The sequence below is a fragment of the Copidosoma floridanum genome, unplaced genomic scaffold (assembly GCF_036245765.1).
Source record: "Copidosoma floridanum isolate Cflo_tuat_1 unplaced genomic scaffold, Cflo_Japanese_pri ptg000034l, whole genome shotgun sequence".
Classification (NCBI taxonomy): domain Eukaryota; kingdom Metazoa; phylum Arthropoda; class Insecta; order Hymenoptera; family Encyrtidae; genus Copidosoma; species Copidosoma floridanum.
The window spans coordinates 7,542,308-7,567,497 of record NW_028321911.1 but is presented as its reverse complement, the minus strand read 5'-3'; the positions used below and the strand labels follow the sequence as shown (position 1 = coordinate 7,567,497).

At 29.6% G+C, this 25,190-nt stretch overlaps 1 protein-coding gene across 1 annotated transcript in view; it reads right to left on the bottom strand.

Moving 5' to 3' along the window:
• Positions 1-25,190, bottom strand: part of LOC106641746 (G protein-coupled receptor Mth2) — a 486,490-nt gene that overhangs the window by 177,264 nt on the left and 284,036 nt on the right. The window contains exon 3 of the mRNA XM_089597612.1: positions 11,225-11,458. Within this exon, the coding sequence (XP_089453738.1) occupies positions 11,225-11,458 (234 nt within the window). The remainder of the gene's footprint in view (positions 1-11,224; positions 11,459-25,190) is intronic.

The following is a 25,190-nucleotide window of genomic DNA, read 5'->3' as shown; positions in this document are numbered from 1 at the left end:
TAGCTATTTTTTATGTGTGATTTTGCCAGCGGAATATTCTTAATCAAAAAATCAGAAAGAAATTTAGAAAAACTATATGTGGGTGAATTCAATGTTGAGACAATGATACGGATAGGAAAGTCTTTTTTGTGTATTTTTATCAGTCCATAGCATTTAGATAAGTCTTTTTTATGAATATCTTTATCAAATTTACTTAATTCATCAAATTCATCAAAAACACCGTATTTATCCCACTTGCTTACAAAATTCTTAGTATCTTTTATTAAATGGTATAAAGGATTTTTCTCTATTTGTAAATAATATTTATCATCACTTAACAATTCTTCTACTTTATTAAAGTAAGTTTCTTTTTCAATGACAACAGTGGCATTACCTTTGTCTGCTTTAGTAATTAAAATGTGTTCATTATTTTTAAGGAAGGCTCGTGTTCGCTTTAAATTGTCTTGGAGAACTCCATCATTTAAAGAAAGACGAGTAGATACATTATGTTTATTGTTATTGATAATGTTAAGAAGTTCCTTTCTAACAGTCTCAAATTCTCCAGAATATTTAAGTGAATGTTCAACATTCTTAAAAAGATGAAAATAATCAGATTTTTTAATATTAGAAACAAAATTAAATTTATCGCCTAATTCTAATATGCTTGATACACAATCTGGCAGCGGTGTATTAGAAAGGTTACATAGCCAGTTTTCTTTTATTTCACTTGTGCCTTCATTGTTGACAATTTCAGGGCACCGAACCGGGCCAGGGTCATTTTCTTTAGAATGTTTGGGGTCGCATTTTCCTGTTTAAAAATGATAGCAGCACGGGGAATAGGAGGGCTCTTATATATAATGGCTCTCTTGCAGACAGGAGGCTATGGTGCCAATCATTTTATGCAGCAAATAACTTGGTAACAAGAAAAATTAACAAAGTGACTATGATGTCAAGCAGAAGCAATACTCTCTTCACATCTTTCTGGAGACTCGAACCTCTCACACCGTTTATATTTTCCTTCGTCGTACTTCTGTTCAATAAATTATCAAAGACATAATACGAGTTACACGTCTTTATTTTAGAAATAAAAATTTTACACACACACACACAAACACACACACTCACCCGCAGCTCCCCCTTTATCTCCCCCTCAACCGCTCTCCAAAAAAATACTTATTTATTTAACGTTTCATCATCATAAATGTTAAAAAATATATGTAATTTAGAACCCAAGTCATACCTCGTTTTTAGGGTTTTCCGATTCACTGATCATAGGCCACCTTCTGTCTGTTTGCTCCTCCTTACTTACTATATATCTCTGAAGTACCATTATTTGTTAAACTTAACTAAACTTTTTAATTTAAATCTCTGTCTGATCTATGTGTACTTGACTCCAATATAAAGTTCTTGATTATCTGAGGATCTTATTCACAAAAAGACAGAATTCAGGAGAAGATATAATCAAAAAGACAAACACACTTACGCTTTTAAAACAATAATTTATTCTGTTAGCTTAATGTTGTGACATTTCATGTGTCGTTTTAATCCACCTGTTCTATTAAAACCCTTTCCACATTTTTTACATATTTCTTTTTCATGGTTTTTATGAATTAGCATTCATCTGTTTAAATGTGACGATCTTTAAAGTAACATATTTTTAAATTACTAAATAATTTATTGCTAAGCAATATTTTTAATTTCTAAATTTTTCTCGGATTCAATTTGAATACGAATTTACATCCCTTTCGTAAGAGTCAGAGATTTTTGTACCTGATGAGGGCCGGGACGTTGTCCAAACGGCCGAAACGTCGTTTTGTTTTTTAATAAATTCAAAATTTGACAGTACCACCATTGGACGTTGTTTTTAATTATTTACCAACTGTCATTGGACGTTTTATTTGAATACGAATTTGTTTTGAATTCTTACGTATTAATAAAGTAACGTATAATTGTCCGTAAAAAAATGAAGGTTTTTTAATAAACAATCGTAAAAAATCAAAACTCTGTTCTTGTAATTTGTTGATAGACATAAAACGTGCTAATATAAAGAAAAACTGTTTTCTGCAGAAGACAAAAGGTAATGATGATGAGGTGCAAGTATTCAATGTTATTAAACGAATATATACTTCGCTTTCTATTTTTTCTCCCGTTATTATTTCTGCTTACATAGTATACTTAAAAAATTTTGTTATTTTCAATCTTGTGCCTCTACAGAGACTGTCTGATACACTTAAAGTTCTTATTAACATTACTATAGCATTTATTTTTAATTTTCATTCGTGTGGTGAACGACCTTCTCTGATATTATTTGAAAATTTTATTAAAGAATTAATATTTATGTTATAATATGTTTTATCAACTTTTGTTTAAGTAACGCATTCTGCTGTTGTGAACTAATTATCAGCCTGCATTAATAAATACACCAGTATTGTCATTATTTTGTCTAGTTAATCTGTAAGTTAAAGGTTGAAGCGCGAAGCGTGCAGAGGGGCATCATATTTATTATTTATATAATATCAGTGACTTGGAAAACCCTAAAAACGAGGTCGGACTTGGGTACTGTAATACATATGTTTTTTTACATTGAAGATGGTAAAACATAATATAAATAAGTATTTTATTGGGGGTACGTTGAGGGGGAGATAAAGGGGGAGCAAGAGGAAGCTGAGAGCGAGTAGGGGGGAGCGGAGGGGAGCTGAGACTCACTTTCGTTAAGACAACTAAATAATGTAGGGATTTATATATATATAAATGTTAATATACACAGTCAGATTAAGTAGACAAAATAACGTTATTCCTCGTGTATTTATCAATGCAGGCCAATAATTAGTTCACAACAGCAGAATACGTCACTTTAGAAGGAGGTTATAAGATATATAATAACAGAAATATTTATTTTCCAAATGAATTTTCAAGTAATATTACAGTAGGCCTTTCAGCACACGAACAAAAATTAAAAATAAATGCCATAGTCACGTTAATATGAACTTTAACTATATCAGACGGTCTCTGTAAAGGCGCAAGATTAAAAATAACAAAACTATTTGAGTATAATATAGAAGCAGAAATAAAAACGATAGAAAAAATAGAAAGCAAATTTTATATTTATAGAATAACATAAAATACTGGCACCTTATCATTAGTACGTTTTGGTTTTTATGGAAAACAGTTTTCTTTTATATTAGCATGTTCTATGTTTATCAACAAATTACAAGGACAGAATTTTGATTTCTTAGGATTGTTCATTAAAAATCCTTTATTCTTTTACGGACAATTATACGTTGCTTTATTAATACGTAAGAATCCAAAACAAATTTGTATTTAAATTGAATCCGAGAAAAATTTAGAAATTAAAAACATTGTTTAGCAATAAATTGCTTAGTAATTTAGAAATATGTTACTTTAAAGATCGTCACATTTAAACAGACGTATGCTAATTCATAAAAATAATATTATTATTTACTACATGTACTAAATAACATATATTTTTTAACATTTAAGATGGTAAAACATTTAATAAACAAGTATTGTCTCATTCCCTACTACCCCTCTACAAAATAAGGGAGTAACCCGTAATTTTCTGGCTTACTTTAACACATCGCATTTGTTTTCAAAACCCCCTTTAGCCCCCCACAGCCCTCTCACAGACCCTTCCAAGACCCTGTACGTATTTTTTCGTGACATCTTTTTTTTTCGCATGCATGTATAATAATAGAAAACAATGAAATAAGCTTCTTTCGCAATAATCAAAAAATCCTAAGAACGAAATGTTATCAAGGTTCAATAGATCACGTAATGCGTAGTGCCTTAAATAACGTTAAAAATTTTGAAAACAATAAGCTTTGAAAGTATGTTTTTCACCTTTAACATGTATCGGTGGTACTATGTATATGAAAAAATATTCTGAAGATGCAATGGCAATAATGCTAAAGTTTGGATGACCTGATATTTTTGTCACCGTGACATTTAACCCTAATTTAAAATAAAATAAAATAAATGTTTAAAACTATTTTTAAAGGTACTACTGTAAACAATATTTTAAATATTACTGTTAGATTATCCCACTTTAAATTGAAATTTATTTTAGATGAGATAACTCAACACAATGCTTGTGGAGAAGTCATTGCTTACGTTCACCATTGAACTTCGAAAAAAAGAATTACCTCATTTCCATATTATTGTAAAGTTTCATCTTAATAATCAACTATTACTACAACAGACGTAGATAAATTTATTTCAGCAGAAATTTTACTTTATTAACAACTACAAAGATTAGTTATTAAACACATGATTTCTGGACTTCATGGTAAAGATAGTTGATGTCTTACCAGTCATCGAAAAATTTGTACAAGACAGTTTCTAAAAAAGTTCACTAATCGTTTTTTTTTTTTTACAAAAAATGGATACCCAAATTAAAATAGAAGTAACCATAAATGTGATAATCACATATACAGAAACGAAAACAGTAAATAAAAAATTTTAGTTGCTAATTCAATGGTTGTACCATATAGTCCATTTCTATTAACGGAATATAATTGCCACATTAATGTTGAGTATTGTGCATCTAGTTAAAGGTTAAAGTATATTTTTGATTATGTTCATGGAGCAGGAGATGAAGCTTTACGTAAAATAACGAAAACAGATACGAGTAATAAAAAAAAAGATGTAGAAATTTTTAATGAAATATCAGAGTATGTAGATGGCCAGTATATAAGCCCCATGCAAGCAGTATGGCGATTGCACGAGCTCCCTTTGTGTGGACGTAGTCATTCTGTATTTAATCTATCAGTAAATATTGAAATTAAACGAAAAATCGTGTTTCAAAAAAAAAAAAAATGCTTAAGGCAATAAAAAAACTTTGAAATGGCATTAACGGCTTGGTTTAAGTTGAATAAAATAGATAGTTTTGCGAAAACTAATTAGAATTAGAAAAAAAAATTAGATACGTAAATATTCCAGAATATTAGTTTTAATTCGACAGTAAGAACTTAGGTTAGAAAAGGAAGAGTTAGACGTAGCTTAACAATAGGGCAACTAAATATAACGTCACCTAAGCACTTTGAGCGTTTTTTTTTTTTTAGTAAATATTAAAGTTGGTTGGTAAAGCTAAATCTTTTAAAAGTTTAAAAACAGTTATTAACATACAGAACGCTTAGACGTATTGCTATAACTTAAGGTTAAGTTAAACACAACTCTAAAATATTTAAAATATTTAATGATGTTTGTAAACTTATGCTGTCATATTAACTAAGGAGACTTTTTGAATGGATTTTAATATCTGAAGACGTTTGTGGTTAGTCTATTTGGGAATCACTCCAAAAATTTCTTATTGAAGATTCAAAAGACGATAAATAAAACAATGCTTTATTACATTTAAAAGAAATCTTTAAATTTATAGGAAATTTATGTAAATATTATGGATTATCAATAATAAATAAAACAGTGAAATCTTAATACATTGAGGACAATAAAACTGTTATTGATTTAAAAACAAATTTTAAGAATTCATTTGCTAACGCTAAAAGAGATTGAAAAATAATTCTCAATATAAATATAAATTGTGATACAAACATATATTTTCATAATGGTGCTGGAGGTTCTGACACAGCATTTTTATACAAAGCATTATTTTTTTCTTGGTGTTACAAACAAGAATACAAAGCTGATTAAAAAGAAATCATAAGAAGTAAATGTCATTATTAGGGACGACGCTTCCATTCGCTCCAAAAAGTTTCGAAAATAGTAGATACAACTTTGAAAAATTTATGTGATTATGATATTTTATTCGGTGGAAAATTATTTATCTTAGGAGGTAATTTCAGACAAAATACTAAAGCATGAGTGTGAGAGTTTTATAATTAGTGAAACTGTAAGTTATTCATTTCTATGGAAACACTGTAAAATAATAAAATTAAAAAGTAATATGTGGTATACAGATTCAAAACTTTGACTATTGTTCATGGACATTTCAAATGGAACTATAAAATCTTTTGGATTCCACAGGGATAGAAAACTAATGATGTTTCTAAAAAAATTCATTGAGATACTATAAATAGCTGCCCTTGCAATATGTATATATATATATATATATATACATATATACACACATATATATATAACGCTTGGACTCCGTCTCATAGCTCGTCTTATAGTACCCCCTTTACCACTAGCACAATATTGCTCTCCCCTCACTACCATGGCCTGATTCCCCCGAACAACAGCACAAGCTGTTCTCATTCTACCACTATAGTCTATCTACTTATCTTATATGTTAAATTATTAGATAAATACATTTGCATGTCAACAGCATTTAACCATAAATACCCTGATATAATTATTTCTTAGACTCCTGCACATTGGTTGTTGCAAACGTCACATGTTTGATTGTTATAAGATTTTCCAGCAATCATTTAATTATTGTTTCTATAATCAGATTGAGGTTAAAAATTTACTACAATGCATATAACTTAAAAGGAATACATACATTGCACGTTAAATTTGTCATACAGGAGTTGAACGCGTACTTCATGCACAGAAGTTTCTTTAAAGCTCGAAAAATATAAATAAACGCTGTGTAGGCCAGTACTCAATACTTATGCACTTCTGCATTGCTGTATTAAATGTATGCTTGTATTATACTGATCACGTTAAGTCCTCTTTACTATTTCTAAGGTTTTTTTAAAAATCTTGGAGGGCTCATACCAAATAATAAATTAACTTTCGTGTTTTTTTTTTTTCCTATTCCATCTTAGGTTTTAAGTTATCGAGAAGTTCTCTTACAAGTCATCGTATTATAAAGCATTATTGATTTGATATTAGTCCAAGCCATAGATAAAATAAATAAATTAACTTATGTCATGTACAAAAAAGCTTTTTCTGGCCCTCCTAATTACATCATTTAACTGAAGATACATCAAATTAATTGTGTGATTATACAATGTCTGGAATATTACCGATTAAAATTTTTTTTTTGAGATAGGTAAATTATACACTAAGCACGATTAATCTTTAGATACAAAAATTTAAGTTTATGAAGGATCAGAATTTTTTTTTACTAGAAACCAAATTTTTGTACATTTATGATATAAATTTTTGCTATAAATAAACGGCAGGAATATGTTTTTCTTAATTAAAGGCCACACAAACAACTATTTCAATTGCAATAGAAGCATAATTGTTGTAGCTATACTAAAAATTTTATTGTCTTACGTATTATTTTAAATTAAGCTCATACTAGTTAGAGTATCACTAAGCGCTTGACATTAACTATTGTTATGTATTCTCCAACCTTCAGGTGTTGTTATTCATTTAAGAATGCTCAATACTCAAGAATAGCTTTAATAAAAACTTCTTGTGATCTTTATAAGATTTTATATTTAATCTGCTATTGCTGTGTTTTCTAAATGATTTTTGTATCTTCAAGTTATTACTAAAAACATGGTTTTTTTAACGTGCAGGTACTAATAGTTTTGTAAGTGTCTTAATATTAATTAATAAAACTAAGCTGTTAACAGTGATAGCTTTTTTTATTGTGCTTCTTTTTTTTCCTTTCTTTGTCAAATACTTATTTTTACTTATTTGTAAGTTGTGAAGCTAAATTAACTACTTTAGAACTTTTAAAACGAGCAACTTTATTTAATAGTTCGAGAACACACTACAATACAACTTTTAAATCCCCTTTAACAGAACATTTTATATGAATAACCAAAAGTTTATTAACAACGAAACTTTTTTCTAAGCTTTAGATTTAGCGAATACTAATGCTATTTTAAAATTATCAGAACAAAAAAAAAGAAACAGTAGATTTAATTGTATGGTATAAGGCTTTTATAACTCCTCATTTACTTTTTTTTTTTTTACTCAACGATTTCGTTTCTAGTAGTAGTAGTAATAGTAGTATGATTGCAACGTATACCCATTGCAGGGTTATTACGTATCTTATGTCCCTTATCTTTACCTTCTATGCTTTTTTTTTTCGTAAATACCAATAATTTCTCCAAGTATGCGAGTTTTTCGTGTGGGCCCCTTGCAAAGTTTCCCTCAGACGACTCGGTCATCCATCCTACTGGGTACTATTCACGACGCAGCGATTGTCTCAAGGACACCCCAGTTGTTATCAAATTTAATGGAGAGATATTTTTCCAATAAACCATCGAACTCACTGTACCGACATTTTTGTAACCAACAGTAACTTTACTCGATGAGCTGGCGAGGTGTTGGCTTTTCTTCGCAAAGGAAGCCCCTGGAGATTCAGACATCATCAGGAATAGTGCACTTATCGTTTTACAATTCAGATAAGTGGTGTTATGGCATCCTGGATACCCATCGCTTCGGAAAAGATAGAGAAAAGATCTCGATAATTTTCGACGGGATTCGAACCCACGACACTTCGAGTATCTACGGTTAGAAGGCTATCGCGCTAATCACTAAGCTATTAAAAGTCTTATTTCATTTCTATTTTAAATCTATTAAAAATGATAAACAGAGAAAAAATTAGAATCAAAGTTTTTAAGCCATAATTGGCTATGAATATAGGAAATTTTCTTTATTACTTTTAACTATGTACAAAAAACTGTTTTTTTTAGTCATAGCGTTTTCTATGACTATGAACAAATCTGAAGATACTGACAATGTGTTAAACTTTATTGAAAAATCTTTATAAATTTTACTAAAAAGAGAAGGGAGGAAAGATTTTTATCTTTACGTCGTAAACAAGGATACTGACATGATTTACTGTACAAACATTCTGTAAGCTTATTTATTGCTTTTCGATAGAGAAGAAAGTAATAATATGATAATATTATTTAAATAATACAAAAACAATTTAGTTGAAATTAAAAAAAATCAGCATTCCATAAAAATACTTTCATGTCAGTATGAACAGGTTAAAACTGGTTTGCAGAGGGGGAAAGCTTTGAGCAGAGGGGGAAAGGGTTAGGGTTGATGAGATTCACCTTCTGAGTCAAAACGTCCCTTCAAACCAAATAACAATGGTGGTATACCACCCAAAGCCGTGGGCAGTAATAGGTTTATCGTTCTCGTCGAGGTCCGGATCGTTGTGAGTGTATGGCAGATGTGCAGTAATCCATAGAGTCGGGAGGGGCTTAGTCACTAGGGTGGTTGATACATATATATACATGAATCTTTTCATTAATTTTTTACTTTATTTTTTTTTCTCGTCCCTATACCGAGATGCCTCTGGATCCTGAAGTGGTGGCAATACTTTGGTAGATCCTAGAGTGGTGGCACTGGACTAGTGGCCAGGGTAGTAGAGGACGGTGGCCCTTGGTGAAGGCGCAACCCCGAGGGGGTGTGGGGGAGTATTTTTTTAAGACGTCCTTTGGAGACTGAATGGGTACGTCCCACTTAGGCTTCTTTGGGACGAGCTCTAGGTAAGTTAATACCACGTAGCTCTTATACAGTCGTCTATACGCTGACCAGGGGTCAATTTCCTCCACTCTTGGTGGGGAGGTGGAGAGGTCATGAGCTCCTGGTACATACTAAATATGAGAGAAAGAAAGGGAATTGAATCAGAGGAGTAGAAAAAAAGGAGAGCAAAGAGTTTAATGTACAGTGATATTTACTAAATGTGCACGAACTTCAGCCACTGCTTTATACGAAGACAGTTGAAAGGATGAGATACATGAAATACACGTATTTGCATAATCTAAGGTGATGATTTGTAGTAGTCACACAGATCCTCTTATAAACTATAAGCTAATTTTTTACTTGTAATGTTTACCAGAAACTAGTAGTTGCCACCTAGCAAGTGGTTGGTGGTACTATTCAGTTTAAAGTTTAAAGTCGGAGCTGCGCGTGATATTCAAAAAATTAAATTTTTCAAAAATGATTGAATTTAATAAATTCTGATTATATTAATAAATGATAATTGATAAAATAGTACCCCGGATAGTAAGAAAGATTAGCTCACAAATTATACATAAAATGTAGTGATATATTTTTTCACTAAAATTAAATAAATTTCATCCAAAAAACCTTATCATTATTAAAGTAGTGCTAATGAATTCGAAATTTTATATTGGTATTTTAAAAATATCAAAAGGTACTAGGCCAGAAGAACAAAAAAAACTAGCGAAAAATTTTTTCTTATATTTATAAAACTAAAAGTCAAAAAGAATTAGTGTCGTTAAGAGTATCAAACAAAGAAATAAATCAATAAAATAACAAACCAAATGTGGTAGTTTAAATCCCTACTGAAAGTAGCTAAGCTGGAGCTTTAGTTAAAAACTAATTAGGTACTGAGAGGAGAAGGACCCATAAAGTTATGAGGGGGTAAAGTAATTCTTCTTACCTTAGAACCTTCAATTTGTGTTCTAAAATGGATAGTCAACTTCATTCCCAATTGAGAGAATGCTAATGTTTTCTATATGTTAAAATAAATTTTATCCACCTGCAAGTTTATAAGTTAGCTATGTAGTTAAAATTGTTTTTACGTATAAAATATATTACTGGTTGAAAAATTTAAGTAAGCTCATAACCTATTTTTTATACAAAATTAATTGTTAAAGAATTTTTTGACACACACTAGCCAAAGTGTGAAATAAGAAATAGGCTAAATATTGAGATAAAATATACAATGTAATAAATGTATGTGTTTATTTATTGATAGAATTACTACATCAAAATAATATTCCTAATTAAATTTCACAAAGGCACAGGGAAGTTATGTTGCTTCACCGTCTAATAGCATAGGCTTTGATACACATTCTTGCCTGTTTGACTTACGTGCAAGCAAATTTTGCTACGTTATATAGTTCCATTTGGTATTTGCGTTTAAGCCTAAAAAGGTTAACGCCCTAGTCAATGAAATGTCACTACGTACAAAACATGTAGTGTTTTTTATTTGGAAGTTTGCCCTAACAGATCAACCAAGAATTATTAAATAATTTTAATGACAGTTATTCTTGAATAAAAAGCATTACAAGTAAAAAACCATACCTGTCTTATTAAAAAATATTAATCACACTTTAAGTAAGTTTTGTATTTCAACTTGGTCTAACTAGGAAAACTTTGATACTTACATAAACTGCAAACAAATTCATTTATTAATAAATTGAATAACGCACAGTTTTTTCTTTTTTAAAAATACTTATAATTCAAATAGCTTGATATTGTTAGTTGAGAATACAAACTTCTGTTACGTTAAGTTAGCTGTGAGGACTGTAACACGATAGTGGAAATAAAAAGACCCATATCAAGATATTGAGTGTTTTATTGTAGTTACCTGCAGTATAACAGACATCAAAGGACATGTAGGTACTCGTGAGCTGGACAATGGCTAGACTCATGAAGGCAAGCACAAGACAACAACAATAACAGCAGAGAGCTAGTCCATGTAGGTCTTGAAGTATTGGCGTTATAAGATAAGCAGTTATTGTCAGAAGTAAAAGTGATAGTGAGACCAATAGCACACATGTGTACAGGATGATTAAAATGTTTTCTCCTGGTAGATCTGATTCTGAAAATTACAGTGTAAGGTTTAACTGTTATAATGAATATTGAGTATTTACATTAAAATATGATTGTTTTATACCATCTTACACTTTATTCATACTATTTATAGACCATGACTTACCAGGTTACCATATAGTTTTATTCATATATAAACTTTTTTTTATCTCAAAGATAGATAGATCTGTTTAAAAACTTTGCTATTATCTAAACTAACTATTAGTTTCGTGCTAAATTTCAAGGCAATTTGAAGTTCCACCCTTAGTCACAGGCTTCAATTTCGGGCATCTGCTGAGGAGACGGTGCAAAACTGAATATACGAATAGAAATGCATGAATTTTATTTGTTTATTAATTTTTTTTAGTTTTATGCCAAAATTTTTGAAACAAAAAAAACTGCAAAAACTTTGATTATTTTCCCGATAACATTTTTGGTAAGCACTACAAAGAACAAAAAGTGAATAAAATTTTTTTAGATAATATTTAGTCAAAAGTAATTATTTGTTAAAGATTAGCTAAAGTATAGTTACTTAGGGTCGTCTTTCTTCAAATTCTAATTTTTATTTTTCTAATGGTAACGAAATTGTTACTTTGATAAAGGAATTATAATTTTTATCATTGAGGAAGTTTTTTAGGGTATATTAATTTATAATTCATAAAAGTGATAATGACAAGATTTGACAATCACTTTTTTGTTATCAAATTGGAATATAAAATGTACGAGTATTACGATTACTTTTTAATTATTCACAACGTGTAAAAATTAGGAAAACTACATTAGTGTTCAAAACCAATTTTAAGTTTATCAATTAACTTCTACACAAAATTTTTATTTAAAATATTTATCTCTTTGAATCAAAGTCAGTAACACGTAAGATATAAATCTGATACCGATTGAAGTACAGTATCTTAACAGTTTAATAAATGCTATGTAGTGTTACTGTCTTGTGTTTAATTTGAAAACAAGAAAGTGCATATTAAGACTGCCAAAACGGATGAGGATGTCAATATACTTATTTTACAATGCACAGACAAAAAAGGATAATAGCAAAAAAGTATCTTTTTTTGCTAAAACATGAGCATTCTTAATATTTCATGACTAATGGTGGTTTTAAGTTGAACTTGTATGAGTTGATAAGTAAGTTAAAGTATCTTATTTTTTGGATGACTTTTTCAGCAATAAAAGTAACATCATTTAAACAACAAAAATACAGTTTAAATTGATTTATTTTCAAGATGCTCAAAAAAGTCAAAAATTACTTTAAAAATAACTTGCTTACATTGAAAAAACATACAACGTGTCATACCTTAAAATAAACATTAAAAAATCTTTTATTTAGTGTTTATATCGAGTATTAACGTTTTTTCACATCGATGTAGGAATTTCGAATGTTACAATTTTTTTTGACAATTATGTCAAGCGCTAAAGTATAGATGAAGTCTCAAAACCAGAGACAGGTAAGACTCTTCGCTCTTGATCTTGAGCAGCTAATATTTTTTATTTACGTACTAGACAATAAGCAGCAGTAACAGTCTTTGTATATGTGTATCCCAGTATACATTAATATTGAGCTACAAAACTTCTGTAACATTTTCAAGGGTCAGTTTACTTTTTAAAACCTAATATCTCAGTGACTTTTAAAGTTTTTTTGGTGTGTATTACAAAGTAAGTAATATAGTGTACTAATATTTAATCCTTTATTGGCAAGGAAAATAAGCATTTTGGAAAAAGTAAGTGCAGAACTGAGTTTCCATTTTCTTAAAGCTCTTAGTCACGTACATAAATGATCAACTCTTTTGTATGGTTACGTTAATGTGGCAAAGATTATTGTAGCTTTATGGTATCAAGAAATTGGTTTTTCTTGCCTAGAGGGAAAAATGCAACGCTTGCTTTTTGTCATTGGGCTGCACATTGCGCTCTTGTGATAACTTTATTATCAGATTTAACTTCTCAGACACAAAGTAATTTTCTGATAAAGCTATTTACAGGGCACAAAGTGTTCCCAGAAAGCTGAATGTGCGAAGCTGCACTATTTACTTTAGGCGAAAAAGATGAATGTACGTGTCTCAGGGACAAACGTGCAATAATTTCACCACTTAGGTCCTTAAGCTAATACTTTATGCGTTAGTAATACAATTTAAAATCTCTGGTCATAGCACTTTTATGTTGGATTTATTTAAAAATGCATCGTAGAAAGAAGCTTTTTAGAGTTACATTAATATGCAATCAGTTAAAATAAAAATTAACATTAAATATTGAATATCAACAACACCTTATAAAAACTTAACGAGCCCTTTTTTTATTCTGTCAGACGGCTTTCCGCGTAGTAAGTTAAATTTTATTAGCAACTGTGAAGATGCAAGGATGATTAAACATAAAACAATCACTTTTAAAGATGTTATCAAGCGAAGATTTGCAATCGTGGAATATTTATAAAAGGCTGAGATTTATGTATTGGATACTTAGAAATAAACTATAAAAATTAGTTTTGCATTGAATTTTCTTATTTTTTAATAAGCAAGCAAGTAGATTGTTAACAATCACAATTTCGTAGGTTTTTAAAATACCTACATTTTTGAACGGAAAAGTTTAAAACTATTGCACTATAAAAATGCTACTGTTAAAAACGTATTTTTCCAGGCTGTAACTAAGTAACAACCAAGTATCAAAAACCAACATAATCTGAAATAAGTTTATACGTTGACATCCAAGTTAGCTTTATAGAAAAGTCTTTATTTCTCTGTCAATTAGGTAACAACCAATGTGCGTGCTAGTGAAAAGCACATTTTAGATTTAACTTTTTTTTTTTTTTTTTCAAATTTAATATAACAATTTTATAACGCTAGGGGGAGACTGGGTATGGTTGTGCCAAATTACAGTTGTGACAGTGGTCATATTGGCAAAACTATAAGAGAGAACCACCACATACAAGAGGGGAGAGGGGTGAAGTACTGGGCTACTTGTCTTTCACAATATAGCATTAGCTGCCGTGTGATATCAACGACAGCAGAGACCTTCATTACTTTTGGGAATTGAAATGTAAGTATTTTCATTAAGCTTTTTTTTGCAACTATCGCTGAATACGTACAGATCGAGTAATGAGTATTTTTCCTTGTTATAAGATACACACTAGTGTATAAAGAGCAGTGGTTAATTTTCATGTAAGTTATGTTGTGTTTACATGGTAATTTTTTTTTCTTTTCGATGCCTTGTAAACGTTCTAAGAGAATGGAAAGAGGTACGTGTGATGTTGAAAGGCATACAATAATACAAAACAGGAGATTTCTATACAAAAAGCTGCAGAAATGTACTAAATAAATCACATGACATTACTGCGATACGTTCGTATACGTAATGCAGCCAATGCGAACGGTAACAACAGAGGCTGTATCAGTATAGGTTACGTTACTCATAATAAAGTCTTTTTCAAGAAGCAAGAATAGTGATTGTCAAAATACATACCATGTTGCGCTGATATAGACTATGGGTATATAATATCTATAATAGATTATACTGTTCGAAATTACATACAAGCCATAAAATGTTCCAAATTTGATGTCTTTAATTAAAAGTTAATGTTATATTTTTCAAGAAAAAGATGCTGTTACATTATGTTTAACATGTAATACAATAAAATTAATTTAAAATGGTTTAAATACATTTTTTTTACCTGTCATAACCGTCCGCAGGCATAGTTACAACCACCTCTGGGGTGTGGTTGGTTGTGCCATTTTTTTTTTTTTTTAACAACTTGTACATGTAAACAGCTGTACCTGCAGTCATAATTTTTGTATACACATGTAGAAAAGTCCTGAATTCGTCATGACCATTAATTTTCATCCTACTAAGTGTTATACTTTCAAAGTTACGGGCTCTTAACTAAAAATTGGTACAACCATACCCAGTCTCCCACTACTGAAAATTACTTTTTTTCTATTTACAATGATTCCTGATACTTAGGCTTTCATGGATTTTTCACAATAAAAAAAATATACAAATGTCAGTGGAAGATCTTGCTTACTTATTGCCATGAGAAGATTATTGTGTACATCCCAATTTGATTTAAATAAGCAATTATTAATGGTAGTTAAATTAATTAACTATAGTAGTTATACACAAAGACAGTATAGCCAAAGTTTTAAGTAGAAAACGAATGTTTCGTACTTGTTAATACTGTTTTGCAGCAATGACATTACCAATCATTTTGTGGGTTCTCTAGTTGAAGCTTGTATAATGCTGGAGACGACAATAACATATGATGTTGATGGTAATAATCATAATAATCCATAAATATAATTATTATGATAAAAGTAACAAAAATAATGATGTCAATAATGATAGAAATAACGCTCATACTGATGATAATGGAAACAATAATGTGAAGGAAAATGGTAGATGATGGTAGTGAGAATAAAGTTGATAGGAATAATGACAATAATAATGATGATGATGATGATGCCATTAAAAATATTACTTGAATAGACATTGTTAATACTTACAGTGAAAGTAATATATATTAGCCCTGTTCCAAATATGTGTGTATGAACTTGTTTTATTTTTATCATACGTTAATGTGTACATTACATTTGTTTAAAGTGCAAAATATTAACTTCTCTTTTAATAATGACATGTTACATTTGCGACTTATTTACATATTTTATATACCCCTAACTTATTTATATTTTATTTAGGCGCTTAAATAACTATAATGAAAACTACAAAATATATTATAGTGGGGCTTCGTTTTCCTGCAAGGTTTGCGTGCGAACTTCACACAAACAAATTGTAACTTCAAATTAAAAACTTTTTAAGAAAGTTTTTTTTAAAGTTTTTGTTTTACTACTAATAAATTGTACATTACTTTATGTATAATAATTATAAATTTTTCATTACTTAAATATTGTGTAATTAATATTTTTAGTTTTTTTTTTTTTTTTCGTTATTTAAAACTTTTTTACTTTCTTTTCACTTAGTTTCTTCATTTTTCTATGTCTTGTGATAGTCTGTGGTTTTTTATACAATTAAATTTTTTTCTTAATTATGTTTCAAAACTAAAATCAACGAAAATCTTTTTATTAATAAATTCCATGAAATGGTATTTTTTTGAAATGCTTACATTATAATAATTCTTTTTATACATACGTTTTAGTCAGGACCAATGTAAAAGAGTGCCTCATAATCGTGTCAGAGCAAAAGGTGTAATGATTTATAAGTTGACTACTTTTTAACCAAGTATACGGATGATCTGAGTTTCTCACATAGTGTAGATGTATAGAAGTGTGTATGCACGTCATTAAGTCTTTTGACTAACTCAAAAAATGATGGTTCAAATGGGCCCAAATTTTGTTCGTAACTTCTAGTTAGATATTTTATCTATTAGTTTGCATCTAAGTAAGTTTTATCGTAAGAAAGAATTTTTACAGCATTTTCAGTGCAGCGTTCTGAGACAAAAATATCAGTTTTTCAGTAATAAATCTTTTCACAAACGATTAACACGTTCCCGTTTAAGGACAGAGTTTTAGACCTCGTTGAAATACAAGTGTATTGAATCATACTCTTTGCTCTAGACCGCATTGAATGTGAAAAATGTAGATCTTCTAAAAAAACACTTTTTTATTATAACCATTTGAACCTTTAGTGTTGTAAGGACACTTAATATCAAGAAATATTTTAAAATAGCTGAAAAAGCGTTTGTTACTTTAAATTTAAAATAAACACATTGATACTAATACTCAATTGAATATGACAACGGAATAGTAAAAAAATTAATTTTTATAACTCAAATAACACTGTTCGCTCTAGCACTTTCTAGATTAGTCGTGACTTATGAGCAACACTGCAAGACACAGTGTTTTGCACAAGTTAAGCCACTCGTTTATGTGTATTAACTTTATGTTTTTTTAAATATAATATTTCGCAAAGACTTACTTCTATATTCTGAACATATTTTTCAATTTTTGAGACAATTTGTTACAATCATGCAATATTTATCAGTTCAATACTGCCCATATGGCAAATAGATCAGCTTTTTTGCTACAAATTATGTTAAAACTGTTTTTTTTTAATAATAATACAATTAATTAACTGTAAATTGTTTTAGAAATTAGTCCCATAATATTTCTGATAGTGAAATTTTCATTGCATTAACTTTTTAATAATTAATATTATTGTAATAATACGTAAAAATTTATAAAAACATGTTACAGACTGTCTTACGGACCAAATGGAAAGAATTTTTATCCATTATTCTATAGGTGACAGTTGGCATAACAATTTTGTATTTATTCTTACATAACTATTAAACATAACTGCTTTAATTATTTCAAATACAAGCAAAAAGTATAATAACTTAATGTCGTAAAATTTTATTAAACGCAATCGTTAATAGTGCATTCAAGATTTTTTAACATTTCGAGACGAAGGAAAACAATTTGAAATTTTTTAATACTTTTATCTTCATGTATCAAAAGTCCGAGGTATGTACAAAAACATTTTTAAAATGCAATGTCTCAAATAAGAGAATATGGTATACTAGACTTATGTTTAACAGTTACGTATATCACCTATGCACGTATTTCAATAACCTTACAACGTAGTAAAAAAATTATTGTAACTTTACGAATAAATGGAATTATTTTAGCTGAAATTCCTTCTGGTAATACAAGACTCACAGAACTCTTAAAAATATAAGAAAAATTTTACAAAACCTTTCATAAATGTCACTTTATTATAAACCAAAGGTCGCCCTGAATATTAAACAGAAAATAATACTTTTCAACATGTTAATTTACTTCGGAGAAAAGGCCAGATTTGAGTAAATAATTTGATGGATGCATTGTATGATACATTTTTTTGACTTAATATAAATGTCATAATAACGTCAAATTCTGGGCATCTATTCATAACATAAAACATATTAATAGTTACATACATAAAGACAGGGATAAGGTGTGAAGAAAAATTCTAAAATTGAAAGACCAAGGAAAATTAATATTTCATAAAATTAATAGGTACGTTGATGCTCAATATCTAGGTCCAATGGGAAAAGCTAGAAAACTGTAAAAACTTCTAATTTGTGGTAAAAGTCAGACTTGTAAATTTAAATTTTTATCTCGAAAACGAGCAAAAAATTTCACCCAAAGAAAGTAGTCTTAAAAGTGTTTTAAAAAACTATGAAACATAGTTTACAGCTGGATTTAAGTAAAATAAATATGATAACTTTGTAAGATCGATAAAGTATGTCAATATTTCAGAATACTACATTTTCTAATCAAATATTTAAAATTTAGAGAAAAGAAAAAATATAATAAAAAACACTACAATAGGTAGACTAAACATTGTATCTCCAAAAAATAATGAAAGATTTATTTTTTAACTTCTATTGAATAAAGTAACTGTTTTGACACTATTCAAATATATTAGAACATAAAAAAAGTAAGATATGTAACGTTAGAGTATATTACAATTAAAATGGATTTTATAAATGATAATAAAAAAATTAATGATGTTTTTAAAAAAGAAATCGCTGTTACATTTATGTATTAATGAAGACAATTTTTTGCTGGGTTTTTAATTATAGAAAACATTTAAGGATATAACATATTAAATAAGTATAAATGATTTTCTAAAGAGGATTTGCCGGATGCTGAAAGTAGTTAAGCTCTCTTACATATTAACCAAATTTTAGAATCAGAGGATGTATCGTGTAAGTTTTTTAATTTACTTACGTCAAAAAAAAACCATGATCGAGAAATACGTTTAAGTAAAGAAGTGTTCAACGCAGCATACGTAAGTTCAAATAACAACGAGAAAAGAATATTTAATATTGTTTGCGAAAAATAAAATATTTTCTTACAAATGGTCTGAGAGGGTAAGGAAAAACTTATTTATCTGAAACATTAATTATCTATTTTATTGCTTAAAATAAGAAAAGTTCGTTTATGGTGTTACGTCGCGACACGTATTTTTAGGCCATGGCTTTCGCCTTATAGCCTGGGATTGATAGCGCAGGGACAGGGGAGCACTTGCGACTTAGGCCGAATCCATCGGCTCACGTTGGGTCCTAACTGGGTCCTAAACATTGGATTTTAAATGATGTAAAGCTTCAAATATTTCCTGATATATTTATATCTGTTCCATAAAGAGTAATACATTAACATCGTATAACGAGCACCTTTGTTATTTAAATCATAAAATTTTTTTTCAATTGACTGGAAAACTAAAATTGACTATATTATCGATCATGCTGCTAACGAAAGAGATGATAAATGGAACGATGATTTATTTATATTTTCCAGTGGTTATGTGGCACAATATTCATGAAGGATTCCTACCTCGTAAACTAAACCTTCAAATTGGTACTATAGTAATGTTACTTAAAAATTTAAGTATGTCAAATAACTGTGTAATGAAACGTGATTGAAAATAGGATAATGTAAAATAAGAAATAATAAAAAAAAATAAATAAAAAAAACTAAAATTACAGTCTTTATTCTAAAAATCACTTAAAATAAGGGAAACCTTTTAAATTTACTTTCTATTTTGTGTCGTTAGCAACTTTCAATCATTGTGGCATTTGCTATGACAATAGGCAAATCTAAAGATCAAGGCCTTAATAACATCAATTTATACTTATGAAAACCTTTATTTTCTTATGGTTGATTAGTAATATGTGGCGTTATCAAGATGCAAAAAGACAATAATTGATTTGTTAAAGTAGTAAAAAGAATAATAACAGAAATAAGTAATATTCTTAGAAAAAATATTTTTAAATCATAAATTGACTTTACTTGATTATTTTAAGGAATAAATTAACTTATTTTACATTAGTGAATTAATAGTTATTTTATTTATTTGTACTATATCCTTTAATGATAAAATATAACACATTTTTTTTCTAAATACTACGTTTTAGTTTAAAAAACTTGATCATGACCTTATTATAATAGGAAATCTCTAAGTTTTTAAACAATATTTATTGTGACAAAATATAATAGCTTGGTACACATGTAATAAAAAAATTATCGTAGCATTGTTTATATAACACTCAACAAATGTTATTATCTTCAATATTTTAAATTGCAGTTGCAGAAGTTAATTTTCATTTATTATTTTATAATATACATTGATAATTATTTTACAACACATATACGTCAAGAAAATAGATAAAAGACATATGCGTTTTTTAAATTAGAATAAATAATTTATCATTGAGTATAAAGTTCTCCGTGCATGTCTTTTTTTGTTACTATCATTATAAAATAATAACACGTTCATTATATACTAGATGTATTGTTATGACATGATACAACTACGGACACACTAATAAAAACGTTACGTTAGCATTAAATTACATCAATGAATTAACACAATTTTATAACTATTATTAATTGATTTCAAATATGTCATTAACTAATAGTATTACATAAATGAACGTTAATTTATATTTTATTAATATGCATAAGATCTATTTATTTGCATCTTTAGCAGTAAGAAAAAGTAGATGAAAATAATTTTTTCTTAAATTAAGTACAAACTGTCGATACTTAGTATGTGGGTGGTCTATAGGGGGTTGTGGAGGGATACAAAAAATAATGTGGGGGCTGTAGAAGGGCAGTAGAGGAGTTGTGGGCTTAATATGGGATGCTCGATAGGAATAACTATATAATATAGTTATATATATATATATATATATATATATTGTCTAGCTATCTATCTTTTGATGCAACTAAGTGCTTGATGGGACTGTATTTGTAAATAAGTGCCAGATTAGTAAGGGATGAGAGAAGGAGACACCAATTGTTCATACACTTGTTTTTACAGTAATTTTAACAGACTTCAATAAATTCGGGCATACTAGGCTCGTTGTTTTTCGAGCATTACAAATAAATCTAAAGAAATTAAGTAGAATTTTTATTACATAGATAGAAGTTCTCGTAAAAATAGTCCTTAGTATAGTCTCTATAACTCAAATAAACTACTCTCACATAAAAAAAAGTCTTAAACTAAAGAAAATTAACCACGTCTTTTGTCGAAATCAGATTAAAGGTTTTTCACTTAACAATACTGCAATTACATACTTAATTTGTTGGATTAATTTTACTGTCTTTACTTGCTTTCTCTAGTTTCTATTATACCTTTTCTCAGTAGTAATTCCCAATTTTAACGCAAATTTTAACGTGATCTTTGTCGTGAGCACCAGCGAGATTGAATGTGGCTATGCCCACTCAAATCCTAGGCTGAGTTGCGAAGAGCCCAGCTCATTAGTGCAACGACCAAAAGAAACCGTACGATTAATGCTATAGCGCTCTGACCTCGTGTGTGAGAAGGCTGACAGGCTCATCTGCTCTTCTCTACACCCGGTAGCAGTCTACCCAGGGCACGTACTACTCGACGCTTCTCTCACTGGCGCTGTGAACACGGCGCTTGAGGTGACGTAACGTCAAGCGTCTCTCTTCACTCACCTTACTTTTCACTTTACCATGCCAATTCCAATATATATATCCTTACATTATATAGTTGTATTAACAAAAGTAAGACTCAGCCCCCTGCCCCCCTGCTTCCCCTCGATTTACGTAGTTATTTGCTTGTTTTAACGTCATTTTTGATCAAATTATGTTTAAATGAGATTTTCCCCACTCCCCCTCAGCTCCCTCTCACTCCTTCTCCACTCCCCCAAAGAATACTTATTTATAGAATGTTTAACCATCATACATGTTAAAAAATATACGTAATTTAGTACCCAAGTCATACCTCGTTGTTAGGGTTTTCCAATTCACTGATCATAGGCCTCCCTCTGTCTGTTCGCTCCTTCTGACTTACTATATATCTCAGAAGTACTATTATTTGTTTAACTTAATTAAACTTTAACATTTAAATCTGTTTCTGGTCCATGTGTACTTTACTCCAATATAAAGTTCTTGATTACCTGAGGGTCTTATTCACAAAAAGACAGAATTCAGGAGAAGGTGTAAATTAAAACGACAAATACACTTAAGCTTTTAAAAAAATAATTCATTCTGTTAGCTTAATGTTGCGATATTTCATGAGTCATTTTGAGCCATCTGTACTTTTATAACCGTTTCCACATTTTTCACATATTTCTTGTTCATGGTTTTTATGAATTACCATACGTCTGTTCAAATGTCACGATCTTCAAAAATACATATTTTTGAAGTACTGAAAAGTTTCTTGCTAAAAAATATTTTGAATTTCTGAAATATTCTCGGATTCAATTTGAATTAAAATTTGTTTTTGATTCTTATGTCCTAATGCAGCAACGTATAATTGTCCGTAAAAAAATAAAGGTTTTTTAATACACAATTCTAAGGAATCAAAACTCTGATGATGAGGTGCCAGTATTTAATGTTATTCTAGAAGTATAAGCTGTGCTTTTTTTTTCTCTCGTTAATATTTCTGCTTCCATATTAAACTCAAATAATTTTATTATTTTTAATGTTGTGCCTCTAAAGAGACCGTCAGATATACTTAAAGTTTTTATTAACATTACTATAGCATTTATTTTTAATTTCAATTCGTATGGTTGAAGACCTTCTCTGATATTATTTAAAAGTTCTATTGGAAAATTAACATTTATGTTATTATATGTTTTATCAACTCCTTTGTGAGTCACGTATTTTGCTATTGTAAACTAATTATCAGCCTGCATTGATAAATATGCGAGTAATGTCGTTATTTTGTCTACTCAATCTGTTAGTGGGGGGTTGGCGCACGAAGCGCGCAGGGGGGCGTTAGCCACACTAGTTTTTATGTGTTTATACATACATGTAACAACTATTTTTAAATAGTTCATTGATCTACTGTTTTAATAAAATTTATTGAAATGTAAATAGTAAATGAGAAGAAAAATTCACTTCATGCCAATCAAACGGTGGTGGAAGTCCTAATGAAGTCACTTAATGCAAACCTTACGTTTCAGCATGCAATGAATGGTATCTCTATACTTAAGGGATAAATTCTGTTTCTTGTAGATTGTATTTAAAATGTAATAAATGGCAAGAGCTGAATGTGAGACAATTAAAAAGAATGGTTTAAAAACGGCAATACTTTAAAATTGGTGCCAAATTGCACGTGTTTGCAACAGTGGTCAAGATTTAAATGATATTTATAAATTTAAAATTTATTTGAAAGACAAATACGTGACAAAAAAAAATGAAGTATATTGTCAGGCACGGTTCCAAAAAGTTTACCAAAAACAAAAAAAAGGGTATAGCACATTAATATGATGTTAATCTTTTGATAAGTAAAGCTGAGAAGATTCTCATTAAAAATAGAGAAAATAGATGCAATGAGCAGACGATAAAACGTATTGAAGAAATGGCACTGTATATTTTTATAAAGGAATTAGCATCTTTAATAAGTTAACAAGTTAGGGTGAATTGTTATGACTGGCCTTGTTTAGAGTATAGTCTTAACTTTTTCATTTTAGTGTCAGTCATGGGTATCTTAGGATTGAGCTTATGAGCTTTATTTGTTTTTTTTAAGTAAAGTAAACTTCTTTTTTCAAGTAATATGGATGATTCAAATTAATGTTTAATCCTTAATTCTCTTATTTAAACAATTAAAATAGCTATTCTTTTAGATGCAATCTATTCAGATCACCTTAACAAAATTTTGATGTTAATTATTTTACTGATAAATAACTTACATCTACCACTCATTGTTGTTACTGCTACTTTGGTGTTCCCTAATGCTTTGTGCAGTAATTTTCAGTGGTTCTTTAAACTACACAAATGAGTTCGTAGCTGGTAAGATGTTGCGGTTTCTGCTTATTCTGCTATCGCCGGAACCACTTTTGGGCGGGCCTCCTTCGTTGTACCTCGCTCCTTAGCGTAGTCTTATATTATTGATGCTCTTGAACTGCACCAAAGTTGCTTCAGCCAACATGTTATGCCTAACGTGTATAAGGTACTCGCAAGTCACGGAAGTCAAGAGTAGACTAAGACTTAAGAGGCCAGGTGACAGACGTAAAAAGAGCGACTTTCCCTCTGGGTGGTGAGTTTTTATAGCATCAGAGCGAGTAAAAGTCATTTTGGGGATTTTACAATTAATTTTTAGTAAAATGAAATGATGATTAGTTACAATTTTTAAATTGGCATACATTCTTAGAAATAAACAATCAATGCGCAAGTGAAGTATTTATTTATACACACAGTATGATTTATGCATTTATACATGTTACGTACAATTTTAATACATCAATCAATGCGCAAGTAAACTATTTATTTATACACACAGTATGATTTATGCATTTATACGTGTTACGTACAATTTAAATACATACATTCATTTTTACAGCGAGTCTGGCTGTAGTTACATGTCAACATATCATAAAACATTCACCTTAAAGCTAATACACACACACACACGCATATAAGTGACGTACGAGCTCCACTTACACTTACTATATATACACAATATGTCTTGTATGAATTTTACGGATGAATTGCGTTTTTACTTAGAATGTGATTCGTCTGTGTCAACTCAGGGTGTAACACGAAAGAGTCTTCTACTTTTTTTACTAAGTTACCGTGACAGCCTATTAGCATAGTGACCAAAGTCACTCGCTCACTGCCTGCATGTGGGCGTGTTTTGCCACATTTATTTTCAAACTCTTTATTAATACTTTACCTAACCATACCATAGACACAGTGTTAGTATCTCCAGTAAAACACCTTGCGAGTTAAGCTCAAATTCTCTGCACTAATGGTGAATTGACT